Source organism: Perca flavescens, chromosome 4, assembly GCF_004354835.1.
Source record: "Perca flavescens isolate YP-PL-M2 chromosome 4, PFLA_1.0, whole genome shotgun sequence".
NCBI lineage: Eukaryota > Metazoa > Chordata > Actinopteri > Perciformes > Percidae > Perca > Perca flavescens.
The window spans coordinates 14,372,877-14,389,603 of record NC_041334.1 but is presented as its reverse complement, the minus strand read 5'-3'; the positions used below and the strand labels follow the sequence as shown (position 1 = coordinate 14,389,603).

The 16,727-nt window shown below is 38.9% G+C and overlaps 1 protein-coding gene across 4 annotated transcripts in view; it reads left to right on the top strand.

Annotated features, from left to right (window-relative positions):
• The window catches only part of ephb2b (eph receptor B2b), a 133,060-nt gene extending 125,944 nt beyond the window's left edge, over positions 1-7,116 (top strand). For all 4 annotated transcript variants that reach the window (XM_028575388.1, XM_028575386.1, XM_028575387.1 and 1 more), the window contains exons 15-16: positions 843-998; positions 2,225-7,116. In XM_028575388.1, the coding sequence (XP_028431189.1) occupies positions 843-998; positions 2,225-2,333 (265 nt within the window). In that variant the 3' untranslated portion in view covers positions 2,334-7,116. The remainder of the gene's footprint in view (positions 1-842; positions 999-2,224) is intronic.
• Positions 7,117-16,727: the final 9,611 nt, after the last annotated feature.

Sequence of the window (16,727 nt, the reverse complement as noted above, 5' to 3'; positions counted from 1 at the left end):
GTGTCCGCGTTGTCTGTCAGTAATACTCATAGTCATAACATAATGGTGCAGACTAGTGTTTAAATGGGTTTTTGTCTCTTTTTCTCTGCTTGGCCCTTCAATCTCTGTGCGGGATCTGCATGTGTGTTTTTTCTCGTCTTTGTAGGCATCCCACAAGACAGGCCTCTGGTTTAAGCATCATTTCCAATTTATGTGGATAATATCTTGAACAATGTAATGCTTCTGATATTCTCTAAATGTAAAGGCTTTTCTCTTCCTGACAGGAAATTCATGCTTCTGCCAAAGTGCCATCAATGGCACAGTTGACTTATTTTTTTTTTTTCCACACACAGTGTCTCTTGTTTCTCCTGGCGCCGAGCAGTTATGTAAATTAAAGCCTTTCGGTTTGATCAAATCCTACCCACGAAGGCTTCAGGCGAAACCTGGATTGAAGCACTTTTGCATTTTTCAAAACAAAACATTTCGAAGCGTTTCTGCTCTGGGTGTTAGTTTCCTCTGAGAACGAAAGGTTTTTTTCTGATTTCCATTATCCCTGTCTGTACATTCATTTGTGGTGGCGTGCAGAACCGAGGACCAGATTTTCCACAGATACTGAGGGGATCTATTGGCTCCTTGAAGCCTATCACTTCATTTGGAAATACACTTCATGAGGAATCAGTTTGGAAAATATTGGTTCATGGATAAGGCCATTGGGATCCTCTTAAGTTCTGTCTAGCCTTTTGAAAATGTAATGTAATAATTCACATTTGAATCATGTGCAGGTGGTCTGCGCTGTCTATGATTTTAGAAGTGCCAGTTTGTATTATCATTATTCTTAACAGCTCCTGCTTGTGTGTCCTCAGTGTTCATCTCCCTCTCCTGGACCGCAGCATCCCAGACTTCTCCAGCTTCAGCACTGTGGACGAGTGGCTGGATGCCATCAAGATGGGCCAATACAAAGACAATTTTGCCAGCGCTGACTTTTCTACATTTGATGTGGTGTCCCAGATGACCATGGAGTAAGTGCTGATGATTCCTGCCGTTCTGGGTCTGAGAAGCATAAGGAAAACGAGCGCATAAAACGGGTTTACCTAGTCTCATATATGCTTAAAACCTGAACCAGCACCAGACTCTGCCTCTGGCCTGTCATAAAATACGCTTGCTGCACTGCATGTAATTAGCAGATCGTAATACTGCAGTTGCAAGGCTGAACAGTGGGTACAATAGCTCAGAAGCCATAACAACGCCCTATGTTCCCTACCATGTGTCTAGCAGGCCTCTCTTTGACCTTAGTTTGAGGATTGAGAGGAAACGTCATAATGTGGGGTTAGTTGGCCAAAGTATTGGGAGAGAAATCCTCCTTTCACACAAGATATAATCATGTTAAGAATGCCACCTGTAGGAAAAAACAGATAAAAATAATTTCCTCTTGACGGTTAACAGTATCACGAGCCACAAGATTAACCCACCGAGATGTCAAGCTTCAATTCTTTTGAAGACAACAGATGGAAATGTGTAATCCAATAAGCGTGATTACTTTCATGGTTCAGAATTAGGAGAGAGGAATTACATTTTCTAAAGGATAAGAAACTGTTCAACTGTTATGTTTGGAGCTGATGCCACTGCATACAGAGTGGATTTTGCTGTTGTTTATTTTGGTATTTTTTTTAATATAACATATGATACAAATGAATACAATGAATATTGTGTTTACAATAGACTGGAGTCCATGAGATGTTGTGAATGTGTAATTCTTAGCATTTGTTTTGGTGGTATGAGAAAGCTGGGGTTTACCGCATGAGGCAGTAGACAGACAAATATACTAAACTGGCATCCGAAACATTTTTCTGTGATTATATAAGCTTTCTAGCCTCAACGATGGATGAACACGCAGCTGTTTCATGCCTGTTTTTTTTCAGCTGTTCTCTGCTAGCCTTTCTGTCATGCCTCCATTATGTTATGTTGTTGATAGAGATAGATAGATAGATTCATAGATTCATAGATTCATAGATAGATAGTTAGGTAGATAGATAGATTGATTGATTGATTGATTGATTGATTGATTGATAGATAGATAGATAGATAGATAGATAGATAGATAGATTGACTGATTGATTGATTGATTGATTGATTGATAGATAGATAGATAGAGTAGATAATGTACAGCAGATAATGTACAGCAGATAGATTCTGCAGTGTTTATAGTCTGTGGTAACATAATCCTGACATCTGTCTCTCGGCACAGTGACATCCTGAGGGTTGGCGTGACGTTAGCAGGCCATCAAAAGAAGATCCTCAACAGCGTCCAGATGATGCGAGCACAGATGAACCAGATCCAGTCGGTGGAGGTTTGACCCCTCCCGAGTGGAGCAGAGAGGGGGGGGAAAAGGCGGTTGGGATGCGGCTCTGGGTGCGGAGGATGGAGTGGATGTTTTTTTCGCGTTACAGTGTGTCTGGTCTTCCCACCAGGCTCCCATTCATCCCCCGTTCCCCTCTCCAGTTCCCTCTTATCTCCTGACCCTGACTCTCCATCCATCTCCGGGATCAGCTGTGGAGAGGTGAGGAAAACAAAGGTCCATGTGATGAGGCATCAGAGGGCCCACAGCCAACCTGTCTTTGGAGCCAGACACATGGTGACCAGCAACATGTTTTTTCAATCTTCCACCAATTTTTTAATTTGATGTTGGACTTCTTTTTTTTTTTAGGTTTGTTTCTTCGGATCATTTTGTAAAGAATTTTTTAAAGGACAAAAAAAAAAAAAGAAAACCCGAGAAAAGGCAAGGAGTTTATCTAAATTTATAGATGATATAAGAGTGTACACTAGACAAACTGAGTAGGAAAGCTACCCTTTAAAAGGGGCAACAAACAAAATAAAAAAAAATAAGAAGAGTTAAGGAGACGAGGCTATCCTCAGCAAGGTGTGGATATTGTCCTTGCATCTTCTTAATTTTGGACATCGTGAGGAGTCACAGAGTTCTCTGTGGCCTTCTGAAAGGCAAACCGCAGAGGAGACTGAGGGACCCGAGGCGCACTCCCAACTATTTCCCCTGGAGAGAAAATAAATTCAAAAGAAAACCATGAAATGGACAACATTTGACAACACGTGACTGATGTCAAAAACGCATTCATTCAGACTGACAATTCACACAGTGAAATCAACACTAAAGAAAAAGAAAAAAAAATACATAGTTTTTTTCTCATTGCAAGTAATTTTCTATATCGTGTGACATTTTGTGATGAAGAATTCCGTCTCACCATGCTTCCTCTCACTATAGACAAAATGACAATTTTTTTTTCTTCCACAGTGAAATATTCACAGCCTGCCAAATAGAACTCTTCCCTTTTTGCACCCCAATCATGATCCTGTACTGTACATATCTGATGCACTTGACCTGCCGTAACGCGAGGACTCAGAAACAGACAGTTGTTAACGGATCAGTTTAGAAGCAGAAAGAACTGACCACAGGGAACATTTAAGTTGTTTGTCGCCGTCACTTGACAAAAAAAAAGAAGAAAAAAAAAAAATATCTTGTGAAGAAAAAAAAAAAACAACAATAACAAACCAACGTCCTACATAGATTCACACAAAAAGAAACAGGTTCTGCTGTTTACATCGGAGTCCATACATACATGCAGTATGTCCTGTAATAGCATCCTCCTTCCTCTCCAGTGTCGTCTGTGCACACAGCATGTGCACACGTCGCACACACACACACATATACCACGTGCACAAAGAAAGCAGTAGCTCCCGAAGCGTCGGGACTCGTGTTTGATAGCATGCTGAGTGAGTGGTTCATTTAACAGTGCTTTGATTTGCTGCAATTACTAGAACTCTGTTTGGTAAGAGCTTGGATTTGACACACTTTACAGAGTATAATGTGACTGCATTATATTCAGTGTTTTTCTTCTTCTTCTTCTTCTTCTTCTTCTTCCAGTTTTCCCTTTGAAAAGACTTATGTTTAAAGTATTAAAGTTTTGATACCACACATGGTTATTTTACACACACACACAAACACACACACACACACACGCAGTCATGAATAGACTTTGCAATCAGGCGTTTGTTGAATTAAAAACAAGAATGCAACGTGCTATATTTTTGCAATTTCTCTATGGATTATTGAATTGTTATTATTACTTTTAGTTTTTTGTTTTGTTTTCTGCACTGAGTCTATTGTTTGACTCCAACAAAGTCCGGATCTTCCATCAATGCTTAGAAATTTATTTTGGATCATGTTGGTGCACAAAACCATGTAGATAAACAGCACTTCCCTGTGACTGGTTTTGATTTCACAGACCGTATATGCATTTGTTGTATGGCCTCCTGTCTCATGCGTACAGAGCTGTCAATCATTGGTTGCGTTGCCACCGGTAACCTGGCGTAAATGGTTATGCGTGGGAAAAGATGGCGTTCGTAGCAATGCAATGATTCCCTGGAGACGGTGACGCAGGCGGGTATTTTGTATACAGCCAGCGAATGATATCGGCGGTGCAGTGTTCCTACCGGGCTCCGCTCTGAGACCTGACAGCCAGACATGGACGTCCAGCTGTGAACCATCGGTCAGATGTGTCCAGTCACAGCGGGGCGGCCGCACCCCGATCCCAGCCGCTCTGTCCAGGCACTGATTCTCCCTCTCTGCCCCTTGATCGCACGCATGCCTGTCGGCCACCTGTCTGCCGCTCCCACTGATCTCCACACAGTCGGCTTCCAGCAGTTGTCTGGTTTCGTCTCCGCGACTTTATAAGCGGCAGACTGACACTCATCAGCAGGGCAGTTGTGTCTTGTCTTATCTGGACGCTGCATGCCACTGAGCACGTAGGACAAAAAAGATCGGACAATGCTTCCACGTTGGCTTGAAACCACATTCTCAGGCTTGACCTGGGGTTTTTGTGGCATTCCTACAGGCAGCTTTAGCACCAAAGCCCTGGTTGGAAAAAAAGTGAGAAACCTCAGTTACTGCAAACCCCTGTCGTCTTACCTTTCATTACACTGGCTCTCCTTATCCTTGGAGAATTCAAGGACATGGGTGGAGGGATTTGTATTCCCTTTCTGCTCCATAATCCTCTCCATGGTTTTTCATCTGCAGTGCAACACATCAGAACAAATATTTCCCTGCAAGCTTTTATATCATATGAAACTGGGAGGACAATCATGAGCTATTAGTCATAGCCGAGAGGTGATGAGAAGTGACCTAAATGCCGCTAATGCCAACATGCAGACTGCTTTTTTTGGGGTGTGTTATAGACTGTCATCCCTTTCCATTTCTTCAATACTTGACAGCTCATCAGTTTTATTTTGTGAGGCTGTACGCACCCTCATGGTACGGCAAATATTCCACCGTCAGGAAAAGCGCTTTAATGGGTGAGAAAGGCCAAAGCAAGAAATGAATCTAAAGTATACACAAGGCTGGTGAGTTTTGTGCTGCGGTCCCATTAAAGCTCATTCAGATGCTTGTCCATGGACGCTGCCAAGACTTTGAGTTATTAATCAAGCAATTATCCTTGAACTTGGCTTCAAGGAATTACCTTAAACATGGTGGGCAGGCATGCGTATTGCTGGTCATAAAATAGTGCTGAAGTTGACTTTGTGTTGCATACTGTCAGGATTTTCTTGCCGCTAAGAGGATACTCTTTGTTGAACTCCTTCTAAATGGTTAGTTTGTTGATTTACATTTTATCTGAAGGAGTTTTAAGAAAACCTTTTTTTGATTGAATGAGTGTTTGAAAGCACTACATTAGTAGTACATTAGTATTTATGTATCTTGTGATTTTGATGGCACAAAAGAGACGTAGCGGGAGAATTAATTGACACACTTAAGTCAAGTGTTTCAAGTGTTTTTGACTTGCTTTTCAACAGCAGGCCGGCGGCTTCCTTTACACCAAAGCCCACGCTCTGACAAAGCCCAAATACAAGACTATTGGAAAATGTATAGAAACCAAATTACTAGTTCACCTGGTACAGTTTTTATGGAGGTGTGGCGATTATTCTTTTATCGCCTCCCTGAAATCAGACAAAATATTTCATTCAAGTAAAATTATTGTCCATTAATGTAAATGGTACAGAGTTGAACATTGAATGACTGGGAAATTTGTATATACAGAAAGGTATCTGTGCCCTTTATGTTACATTCACTTGCGTTACTTTTCAGATTTATTGTTAAGTTTTACAGCACCAACAATCGGCCATCTACACACGCACACTCCAGCTTCTCTAGTTTAAAATCCTTTTTTTACTGTTTTCCTCTGGAAATTGAAGTAGACGCAGCGTGGTCCTGGCTCTCGTGATGGTTTCACACATTTGCCTACAGCAATTATTTTTTTTTACCAAAACATACTGTACTCTCTCCTCTTACATCTGTGAAGCAAAGTAAAAACCACTCAGTCCTGCCCTCACCGTGTGCCAATTTTTGAAGGACGGAGGAAAACCGTTAACTCTCGGTGTTACTGTTACATGATAGTGTGCATAAACACGAGCTGTGCCAGGCTGTACCCACTGCTACGGCATGGTCGGAGCGAGAGATCTGCCTCATGGATGTATTAACTGCCTCCTGTTGTGGCGGACAGAAAATGGCTCCTGTTCAATGGATGCAGCACGAAGCACCAGAGCGCCCTCTACTGCTGTGCTGGTCAGATGTAGCTTGTTGGATTGATATTTTCAGGTGCAGATATAGAGTCTGTGAATGCTGCAGCAGGGAGAGCTCCAGTGTTCGGGACACTTCAGCGTGCTGCTGATGGACAAACGCTGGCTGCTGCTCACAACAAGTCTGTGTCTTTCCCACTGTTGGACAAACGTTCGTAACACTACGCCACCCTGCCACCTGTGTCCCCCTACATGACCCTGTGTTCCCTCTCTGTTCCCCCTCCCCCTTGCCTCCTCCCACTACCACTCTGGCTGTTGGCTAGTACAGACAGGGGGTCTCCACGTGTTCCCCCGGTCCTCTAAAGCCCACATTGTAGACCAGTGCCGGTTCAGACCACTGTGACTGATGTGGGAGATCCTGTATTTCTGTATAAATGTATATTGACTGTAACCCTGTGAATGATGTAACAATTTCCTTATTTGTAATATTGTCATTGGTTTATTTTCTAAAAATGGAAAGCCCAGCTTGACTCTCCTCAATAAAAAATAAGATCTGTTATAAAACCGTGATGAGTAGTGTGTTAATTATCTATCACCTCCACTCAGGAGGTTATGTTTTCCGTTTGGTTTGTATGTTGGTTTGTCTGGCAGCAAGATTAGGAATAAACTACCGGCCCGATTTTCATGAAACTTTGTGGAAGCGTGTAGCATGGGCCAAACAAGAACCTGTTACATTTTTGAGCGGATTCGAATCGCGGGGCAGATACACAAAGTCTTTTTCCCTTTTATTTACATTGCGAGATAGGGGCGTTTATGCTGCATTCATGTGTCATGTGTCAGAATAATCCAAAAATGAGTTCCCCACTGGGAAACTTTACACTGCATGTCAGGTATGGCATGCCCTGGTGGAGGTCTGCGATCTCCGACTGCTCTTCTAGTTTAAAGCATAGAATTATGTTAATGTTTTTTTTTTTTATATATATTTTACAATGGAAGTAATCTGTGGTATCACAAATGAGCAAAATGTAGCCACTGCTAATTGTAAAACAAACAACTGGTGACTACAGATTTTTCTGTATGATCGGTGGTTGTAGACTAGAACCAAAAACATGTCTACATTACAGTTGTTGAGCTTAAATGTAATAAAGCCTAATTTTAATATCACATAAAAGGCAAGTATAAATAAATGCTGTAAATAACTGTTGAAATAGTTTAAAAGAAATTGTGATTTCATTTTAAATTCCCTGAAGATGATAATGATTACTAATGTTTTTTTTAAGTTATTATTAATATTGGTATTGACATTTACAAAACATTACTAATAGCCAAACTGCTTATTTGGTCTTTTTTAAATTGTGTTAAGCCCAGAATCAGTTTTTATTGTACTATATTAAAATATGATGCCTTGGAAATGTACAATTACTGTGAAAATAGCTTTTTTTGCAATTTGCAGTAACTGAAAAACAGAGCTAGAAGAATATCACCTACTGTATAGCCTAACTACTATTCTGAGATAGCCATGGTTAGCCTTAGTGAAAGGAAACATATACTATCAGGTTCATAATTGTATTTTGGGTTTCTAAAACTAGATTTGTCCATCTCGTTGTTTTCCCTGTAGTTATCTGTAAATGATATCATTTTTGATGAACTGGCACCCTGGTAAAAAGTCATTCCAGATGATAACTAAATGAAGCGGTGGCTAAATCAAATCAAGATGAGGCGAGAGAAACCAGCTTAGCTCCTGCTAAAGCTAACAGACTACTGAGCTAGTGACAGTAGCTGCCATCTCAGCTTTTGACTCGAGTGAATTCATAAAACTTGCCGTGGTTAAAGCTACCTTTATTTCACATATGTGAATGTATTAAATTGTAAATGAATGTATCTAATTGTTATAGTAATATTAATAGAGAGACATACAAGAAAACTGAACAAACACATTTTATTTGTAATGTATTTCCCCCTGAAGGATTACCTAAAGAGAGTGCAGCATCTGCATTTTTCAGTTAATATCTATACTCAATGGTAGTGATTTTGGGGGTAAAATAATCAGTTATTAAAAGCCTAAAATGAATGCAAGTTGTCTATCTGTGACAGTTTGATGGACAACCTGGCAACTTTGAAACGTGATGCTCCCTGCTTCTGTAGTTATTGCTCTCTCGCAGAATACTGTATTCTGGTAGAGATTTCTGTCATTCCAAAATATGTAATTTGAAGTCTATTGTATGTTTTAAGAGATTTTGAATTAAAAAAAATTAAAAGGACGGGTTTTTAAAGCTCTTACACACAGGCCATTTGTTTCCAGCTCACATTAAACTTCTAAATATGACTCAATAAGCCAAACTTGCTGTAGCTCTGTAAGTAAACAAGTGAAAAATATTAAAAGGTGCTGCACAGGTCTTTGGCTATAGCACCATAACAACTACGGTTTTGATTCACATGCTGGTAAACCAATGCTACGAGTAGCTAAATGTAGGCTACACATTTATAGAGTAATTATTTAACACATTTGCATGCATGAATTTGATCACAATCCACAAAAGCCTCATAGCATACATTACACATCTTATTGGACTTAACAAAAAGCAGCGTAGATATATATATATATATATATTTTTTTTTAAATCAAACTGAACCTTTGAGCGAGCATCATTTCTTTCAGTGTATTCCCAGAGCCAGACTACTGCACATTGTTCTGTGGTTTTATGTCAGAAGTAATTTGAGCAACAGTGCTGCCGTCTCCCCACAGCTCAGATTGGTGAGTGGAGGTCAGACTCCCTTCACCTTGCTCTGAGATTTTGAAACCTCATTAGCGGCCGACGTGTGAAAGGCTGGAGACCTGGGCCTGACCCGGCGGAGAATGGCGCGTGTGTTAAAAGGTTTACCCCGTGAAGCAGGAGAGTAGGGGTTCAGGAGTTCAGAGGAGAGGGGTGGGGGTCCCACCCCCCGCTGGCACACCAAACCATTTCTACTTCCAGTCTCGGCCACCCGTAAGTCCTTACACCTTGGTGACTCTGGGCCCGGCACGGCCCAGCACGGGAATCAACTGGGAGAGGCCTGTCATCTGAGCTCTGAGGGCCTTAATGTACGCCACAGGGAGATTACACAGTGTTATGTGACTGATTAAATGCCAGACAGTGGCACTCTTTTCAGGAAGTGTTTTTTTGTTGTTGCAGCAACCAGCTAGAGCATAGGTCTGGGCAGCATATCAATATAATATCAACATCGATACATGGGGCTAGATATCGTCTTACATTACAAGTGTTGTCTTTTCCTGGTTTTAATGGCTGCATTGCAGTAAGGTGACTGTTCTAGCTGTTCTATTGTTTGCCTTTACCCACTTAGTCATTGTATCCACATTATTGGTAATTATTTCCAAACATTCATTGTGTAAATATTTTGTAAAAGCATCAATAGTCAACCCTACAATGTCGACGCAATATCGACGTTGATGCATTTGGTCAAAAATATCGTGATATTTGATTTTTTTTTTTTTCATATCGCCCAGCTTTAGTAGAGCACAGAGCTCATCATGTGTGATGGAAAGTGTGTTGGCAGGCAGACAAAGACCGGTTGTTGTGGTTTAATGGTAATGTTGTGGCGATTAGATGGAAGTGTAGATGTGCCTGCAGTCATCTCCTGTGTATACGGCCCATGATTCATAGCTACGGCCCTGTGTCCATCTCATTCTGCCCTCCTTTGAGCCCGAAGAGTAGAAACAAATACAGAATGCAGTCAATGTCAAACAGGCTGTGATCAAACTCTTTATGAAGATAGTTTCATTGATTGGGGCATCCTGGTGGCTTACAGCATGGCTTCAACCGCCCACTTTTTGTTTATTTATTGTAATTCATTTAAGAATAAAACAGATTTTTAGAGCAGCTTATGCTGATGCTCATTTGGTGAAGAAATGACTCATATGTGTGGGTGTATGTTCTGTCATGCACATATGTATTTGGTTATACACACGCACTAAACAGTGGCCGGCTTTACTCATGGTTGAATAAAAAGTGCTGTTGTTGTTTCCTTTCAAAAACGTTATCAGCTGTTGATTTCATTCAATTTTACAAGATGACCTACACAGGTCATCAGGTTTTCTTTTCCATTATTGTGTCACTTCATATTTCCTCTTTTTATTACTATTTTATATGTTTTATTTTTAACCTCCATCATCATTACAATCAATATTTAAATCATGCTGAATTTGTGTCAGCATTTTAATGTTTAGATGCATACATGGGTTTCTGATTCTTTAATTGTATTTTGTAAATATTTAAATCTGGAAAGCATTTTGTGCTTAATCCTTGAAAAGTGCTAAATAAATTAAAAAACGTATTATTATTATTTATGTTTGACTGCCACCTAGAACATTCTTTAAAAGTAATTATTTAAAAGTATTAATTATGTATATACATTGAAAAAAGACACATATATACATAACACTACCATATACTGTGTATATATATATATATATATATATATATATATATATATATATATATATATATATATACAGTATATGGTAATGTTATTTTAGATGTGCAGTTACATATGCATAGCTGAGAGACATATACAGTCCTTGATTTAAAAAATGTGTTTTATTATTTATATATTATTAATTTGTTAAAAAAAGACTTAAACATGTCCACCCATCACCTGTGAAGAACTAAGTAATCCTTTAAAGCAAATTAAACTTCAAAAGCATTCAATTTCATTCAATTTTACAAGATGACCTACACTTAATCAGGTTTTCTTTTCCATTATTGTGTCACTTCATATTTCCTCTTTTTATTACTATTGTATATGTTTTATTTTTAACCTCCATCATCATTACAATCAATATTTAAATCATGCTGAATTTGTGTCAGCATTTTAATGTTTAGATGCATACATGGGTTTCTGATTCTTTAATTGTATTTTGTAAATATTTAAATCTGGAAAGCATTTTGTGCTTAATCCTTGAAAAGTGCTAAATAAATTAAAAAACGTATTATTATTATTTATGTTTGACTGCCACCTAGAACATTCTTTAAAAGTAATTATTTAAAAGTATTAATTATGTATATACATTGAAAAAAGACACATATATACATAACACTACCATATACTGTATATATATATATATATATATATATATATATATATAGTATATGGTAATGTTATTTTAGATGTGCAGTTACATATGCATAGCTGAGAGACATATACAGTCCTTGATTTAAAAAATGTGTTGATTATTTATATATTATTAATTTGTTAAAAAAAAGACTTAAACATGTCCACCCATCACTTGTGAAGAACTAAGTAATCCTTTAAAGCAAATTAAACTTCAAAATCAGCAAAACCCTGAGCTGGAGGGACTATATAGAAATGCTTTAGCAACACTGTTAAAATACCGTTTGAAGTGAAATAGCAGTAATTGGCGGTTAACCAATTATTCATTTACCATCAGTTTTACCACTAATAAAAAGCGGCTGCAGAGCATCTGGCCCAAAACAAGCCTGAAATGAGTAATTCAATAATAACAAAGAGTTATAGGTTTCTCACTTTCTATTAAACTATCCAGTCAGCAGTTGGAAATGTTAATACATTGTTAATAGGTGGATTTTTGTGCAGATGTTCGGCAGGCTTTTTTTCCAGAAGTTACAGGGGAACACCGCCTTAATTAAGAATTCCAATGTGTTATTTCCATGGCCTAGGAAAGTTCAATCAATATTTGTTAACACTCTACTACTTTACTCCCTCTCAAAGTCAGAAACCAGAGAAGTAAGTCTTAAACGTGTGATGTCATCAAGTATAAAGTCTGGAACTGCTGTATGGACAGTGAAATGGAGACGGATTTTATTTCCTTTTTTTATACCTAAATGAGCTTTATTCTATTGTAGTCTTCTAGTAGTTCTGAAAGAGAGAATGTACCCATGAACTCAGAACATTTCCCTTTCCCCTGGGTGCACTCAGTGTCATCTACAACATCTTTCCCAGTTCCCTGTAGAGTTTTAGCACTCTGGTTTTTAGATTTAGGAGAGAGTTGTTCATGTTTACTAATATTTTTTAACTGTCTTAGACGTTAGGAATAAACATGTATGAATTTTGAAAAATGGGCGTAGTTCCCCTTTAAGTGGTCGAATGGTCTGTTGGATGGTTAAAAAGCTGCTAAAAAGATCCTAAAAAGTAATGCTGGAGGAGGATGAAAACCAAGCACCATGATTTGTTTGTTTCTAGCAGGCCAAAAATGTTGTCCATATAAAAGCCTAATTAAGGATTTTTGAAGCATTAATAAATGCTTATTAACATTAATAAAAATAAAAAAGGTAATAAAGCTGTTACAACTATTATAAGCAGAGCCACATGGAATCTGCAAATGCAGAATTTTCTGCAGATTTTCCGCTGATTTAAAAAGAAATAAAATAAAACTCAGACTGTTAACACATCTCCATGCTGAGGAGAAAAACAGTCCACTAAATTCTGCAGATTTTTGTTCTGGATCACTGCTGAAAACTGTAAAAATATAGACATGAAAATAAACAAGCATGCCTTATTATAAACTGGTAAAGCATACTAATGAGTACATGTCCAGCCTACAGCATGGTGTGTTTTCCAGGTGTGACCACCAGCCATCAGGTTGCTAGCTGCTGCTCTGTCTGAACGCGTTACAGCAAATGTCCGCCTTCACCTTTCAGTCTGGGAGGCAGGAGGTCACTGCAAAGTTTCCAAAATGGTAGCTGCGAGATGAGAAACTGTATGTGGCCCACAAAGACATTTAGGCCAATGTGTGCACCCGCTCATGCTGTGTGGAAAGACCTCCAAATGGGTCAGAACTGTCACAAGCCATTCACATCATGTCCCGCTCCCGAAACATGATGGAGAGTGGAATTAGAATGAAATAAGACATAGTGATTCCTCCGGGCACAGGAGGAATGGATCTGCTTACCATACAACCGCCCTTAATTGGCAAGAAGCTCAAACGTTTGACCCCAGGAGCCAGATTTTAAGAGAGTTACGAGACAGTGGCTAATGCAGCACAGACTCCTAAAAGACCCTTACCCTGCATTGATGAATTAATGCGTCCAAGAAATCTGGACATCTGGGCTCGGGGTATGGGGAATTACATCCAACTCTAACTGGACTCAGACGCTGTCTAATACAGCCCAGCAGGTACAGTAAATAAGACAGAGAGGGCAATGTGGGCCTTGCAGGGACCTTGGTTGTAAATAATAACCAAGTTTGATCCACATGTTTTGGCTTGGCAGGGTACTTGAAGATTTTTTTAAACAGAAAACATTATTCAAGGACAGACAGCAGCTTAGTTATCGGTGTTGGTGATGAATAATTTCCCCCAAAACCTCCCTGATGTTGCACCGCAGGTGAGGAGTGTTTAAAGAAAATTATTTTAACGCTTTTAATTATTGAGTAATATAAATATTCATCTGTAAAAAGACTGTAAAAATATCCTGTCCATAAAACAAGTGACATTTGTGCTACACGTGTAGATTTTCTAGACAGTGACTACTGTATTGCCATGAAAGTAATCTGGCCGCAGAGCACAAACATCAAAGTGCAGATTGAACATTTTCACTGCGATACAGAGAGACATGTGAACTCTCTGTGACTGCTTTTAGAGCCCCTGAACCTATTTTCTTCTTAATTCCCTTCCACTTGAGTTACACAACCCACAGATGCCACATCATGTCGGGCAGAACCAAAGAGGATATCTTTCCCCTCTCGCAGTCAAACGCTCACTGGGTTTTAGGCAGAGCTCCATCTTTGCCTCCAGCAGCAGGAGGGTACAAAACATAGAGGCAAGACGCAGCGAGAGGGCAGTGGAATGGAAATGGAGGCATCTGACTGTATCAATATAGCGGGGGAAGAAGTAATCCTATTCTCAGTGTAAGTAAAAGTCCTCCATTCAAAACTTAAGTAAAAGTACAAAAGTATTATAATGTGCTTAAAGTCCCAAATGTACTCATTATGCAGAATGTCCCATTTCAGAATAATATATATTAGATTATATGTATTGATGCATTAATGTGTTCATGCTACTTTTAACTACTTTATATAGTGCCGGGTGGACTAATCCATAAAAATACATCATTTATTAGTTGACTATATTATGTATACATGATCTGCCTTAAGTGACTAGTAACTAATGCTGTCAAAAATAAATGTAGTGCAGTATAACGTACAATATTCCCCTCTGAAATTTAGTACAAGTGTTAGTGTAATCTAACATAACATGGAAGCAATCAACATTTTTTGTTATTTTCCATTAATTAAAACAAACTTGGTATTATCTGGGAGAAAAAAAAAACATAATCTGCACGACAATATCCAAAACACCATGTCAATAATTGATTTTCAATAAGTTTATGTTTTACACAATGTTTGAGTTTGTGCGGTTGAAAACATCTGAGCGACTCTTGGATGCTTTTAAAAAGGATAAATCTTGATCGCCATCTAGTGGTAGAGACGCATTATTACAGTAGGCTATGTCTCTTGTCTTTTGCTCTTCAAGTCAAGTCAGTTTTATTTAAAATCATAATTCACAAAAGGCTTTACCATCTGTACATCTTACCTTAGTAAAAGTGCAGAAGTATTATCAGCAAAATTGACCTAAAGTATCTGAATTAAACATACTCATTATAAATTGCTCCTTTCAAAGTGTAACATTATAGAACAATATACTATTCTGTTTTTATCACTAACACATACATGTAAGAGCATTTTAAAGTTGTAGTTCGTCAATGTGGAGCCATTTTTAGATACTTTGTATACTACTGGGTAGATAGTAGTAGGCTACTGCATTATATCACATAAACAAAGCATGTGTTTTTTATGTAAAAAAGTCATTATAAGTGTCAACTAGTCAAAATGTAGTGGAGTTAAAAATACAATATTTACTGTAGAAATGGTCTTGCTAGCTGGAACTCATCTCCTTCACCTTTTCCTCGGTCTGGCTAGCTAGCCCAGGCTAGCACAGTCGGCAGGTGGTTAGCAGTATGTTAGCAGAGTCAGTAACAGACTGGCAAGTTAATTTCCCATGCTGATGAGCATTTCATTGCCACACTGTCCAACGTCATTGGGTCATCCACATAAAGCACAACTAATATTTGTAAAATAGACAATTCAGCATAAACTTTGCGGAGCTGACCGAGAGGCGACTGTAGAGATGGATTAACAGAGGGATAGTCTGGATCAACGACATTTCCAGAACATCAGCTGCGTTGCCGAGCACATGATGTTTAACCATGTATCCAGCCAATTTAAATAATTCATGTTACTGTATTGTGTGAACAGTTAACATTTAATATTGCGGGTTGCAAATGTTCCGACAAAACAAGTTCCTTCCCAAGACTATTTTGCAGAGCCACAGTTGCTGTGTCTGAAACTTAGTGCCGCCCAAAACGATTGTGATTGGTTTGAAAAGACAGACATAGAAACAATATGGATTTGGAAAGACATTGAGGTATCGTTGCCAGATTTGACACGTTTGCAATCTCCCTCATTCAACTCCAAGACAAATGAGATGTATTTATCCCTATTCGGTAAACAAAACTGTATATAGCAAAAATCAAGAAGTAGAAATGCAAAGGTAGATTTTTCTTTCTTTTTTCTGCAGTTGTTCATCACCATGTGTCACTGAGACCTGGGAATCAACAGGTTTTCATTCCATCCAATCACAGCAAGAGAAGATTTCAGTGATTGCACGTTCCTCTGTGGCTGGGAATGTGTGCAAGTGAAATCAGCTGCTGGAATGAAGAACTGCAACCTCCCAGGCCTCGGCGGGTTGATGAGAGAAGTGGTTGGAGGGAAAAGATGAAATGTAATCAACACAAAAGCTCTAGCACAGGTTTCACTTAATGGATTTTTACTGAGGAAAAGTGTGATGCCGTTTGTAAATCAATTTAAACAATCAGTTCCTAAAGAGATGCACCTAGATCCTTTCTGATAGATAGTAAGAAAATGCAAATCTAGTGCAGTGGAAGAGGCAAATTAAGGTCAGACTGAATGGCAGGGCCGCCGTGTGTTTTGCTTGTGCCTGGAACAAGATGATGGCTAAAGCCCCCATCATCATGCAAATAATCACGAGTAAATATTTTTATCAAATGACAGCCATAGTAGAAATACAAGAAATATACTACTGTAGCAAATAGCCATCATCATGTAGGTAGAAAAA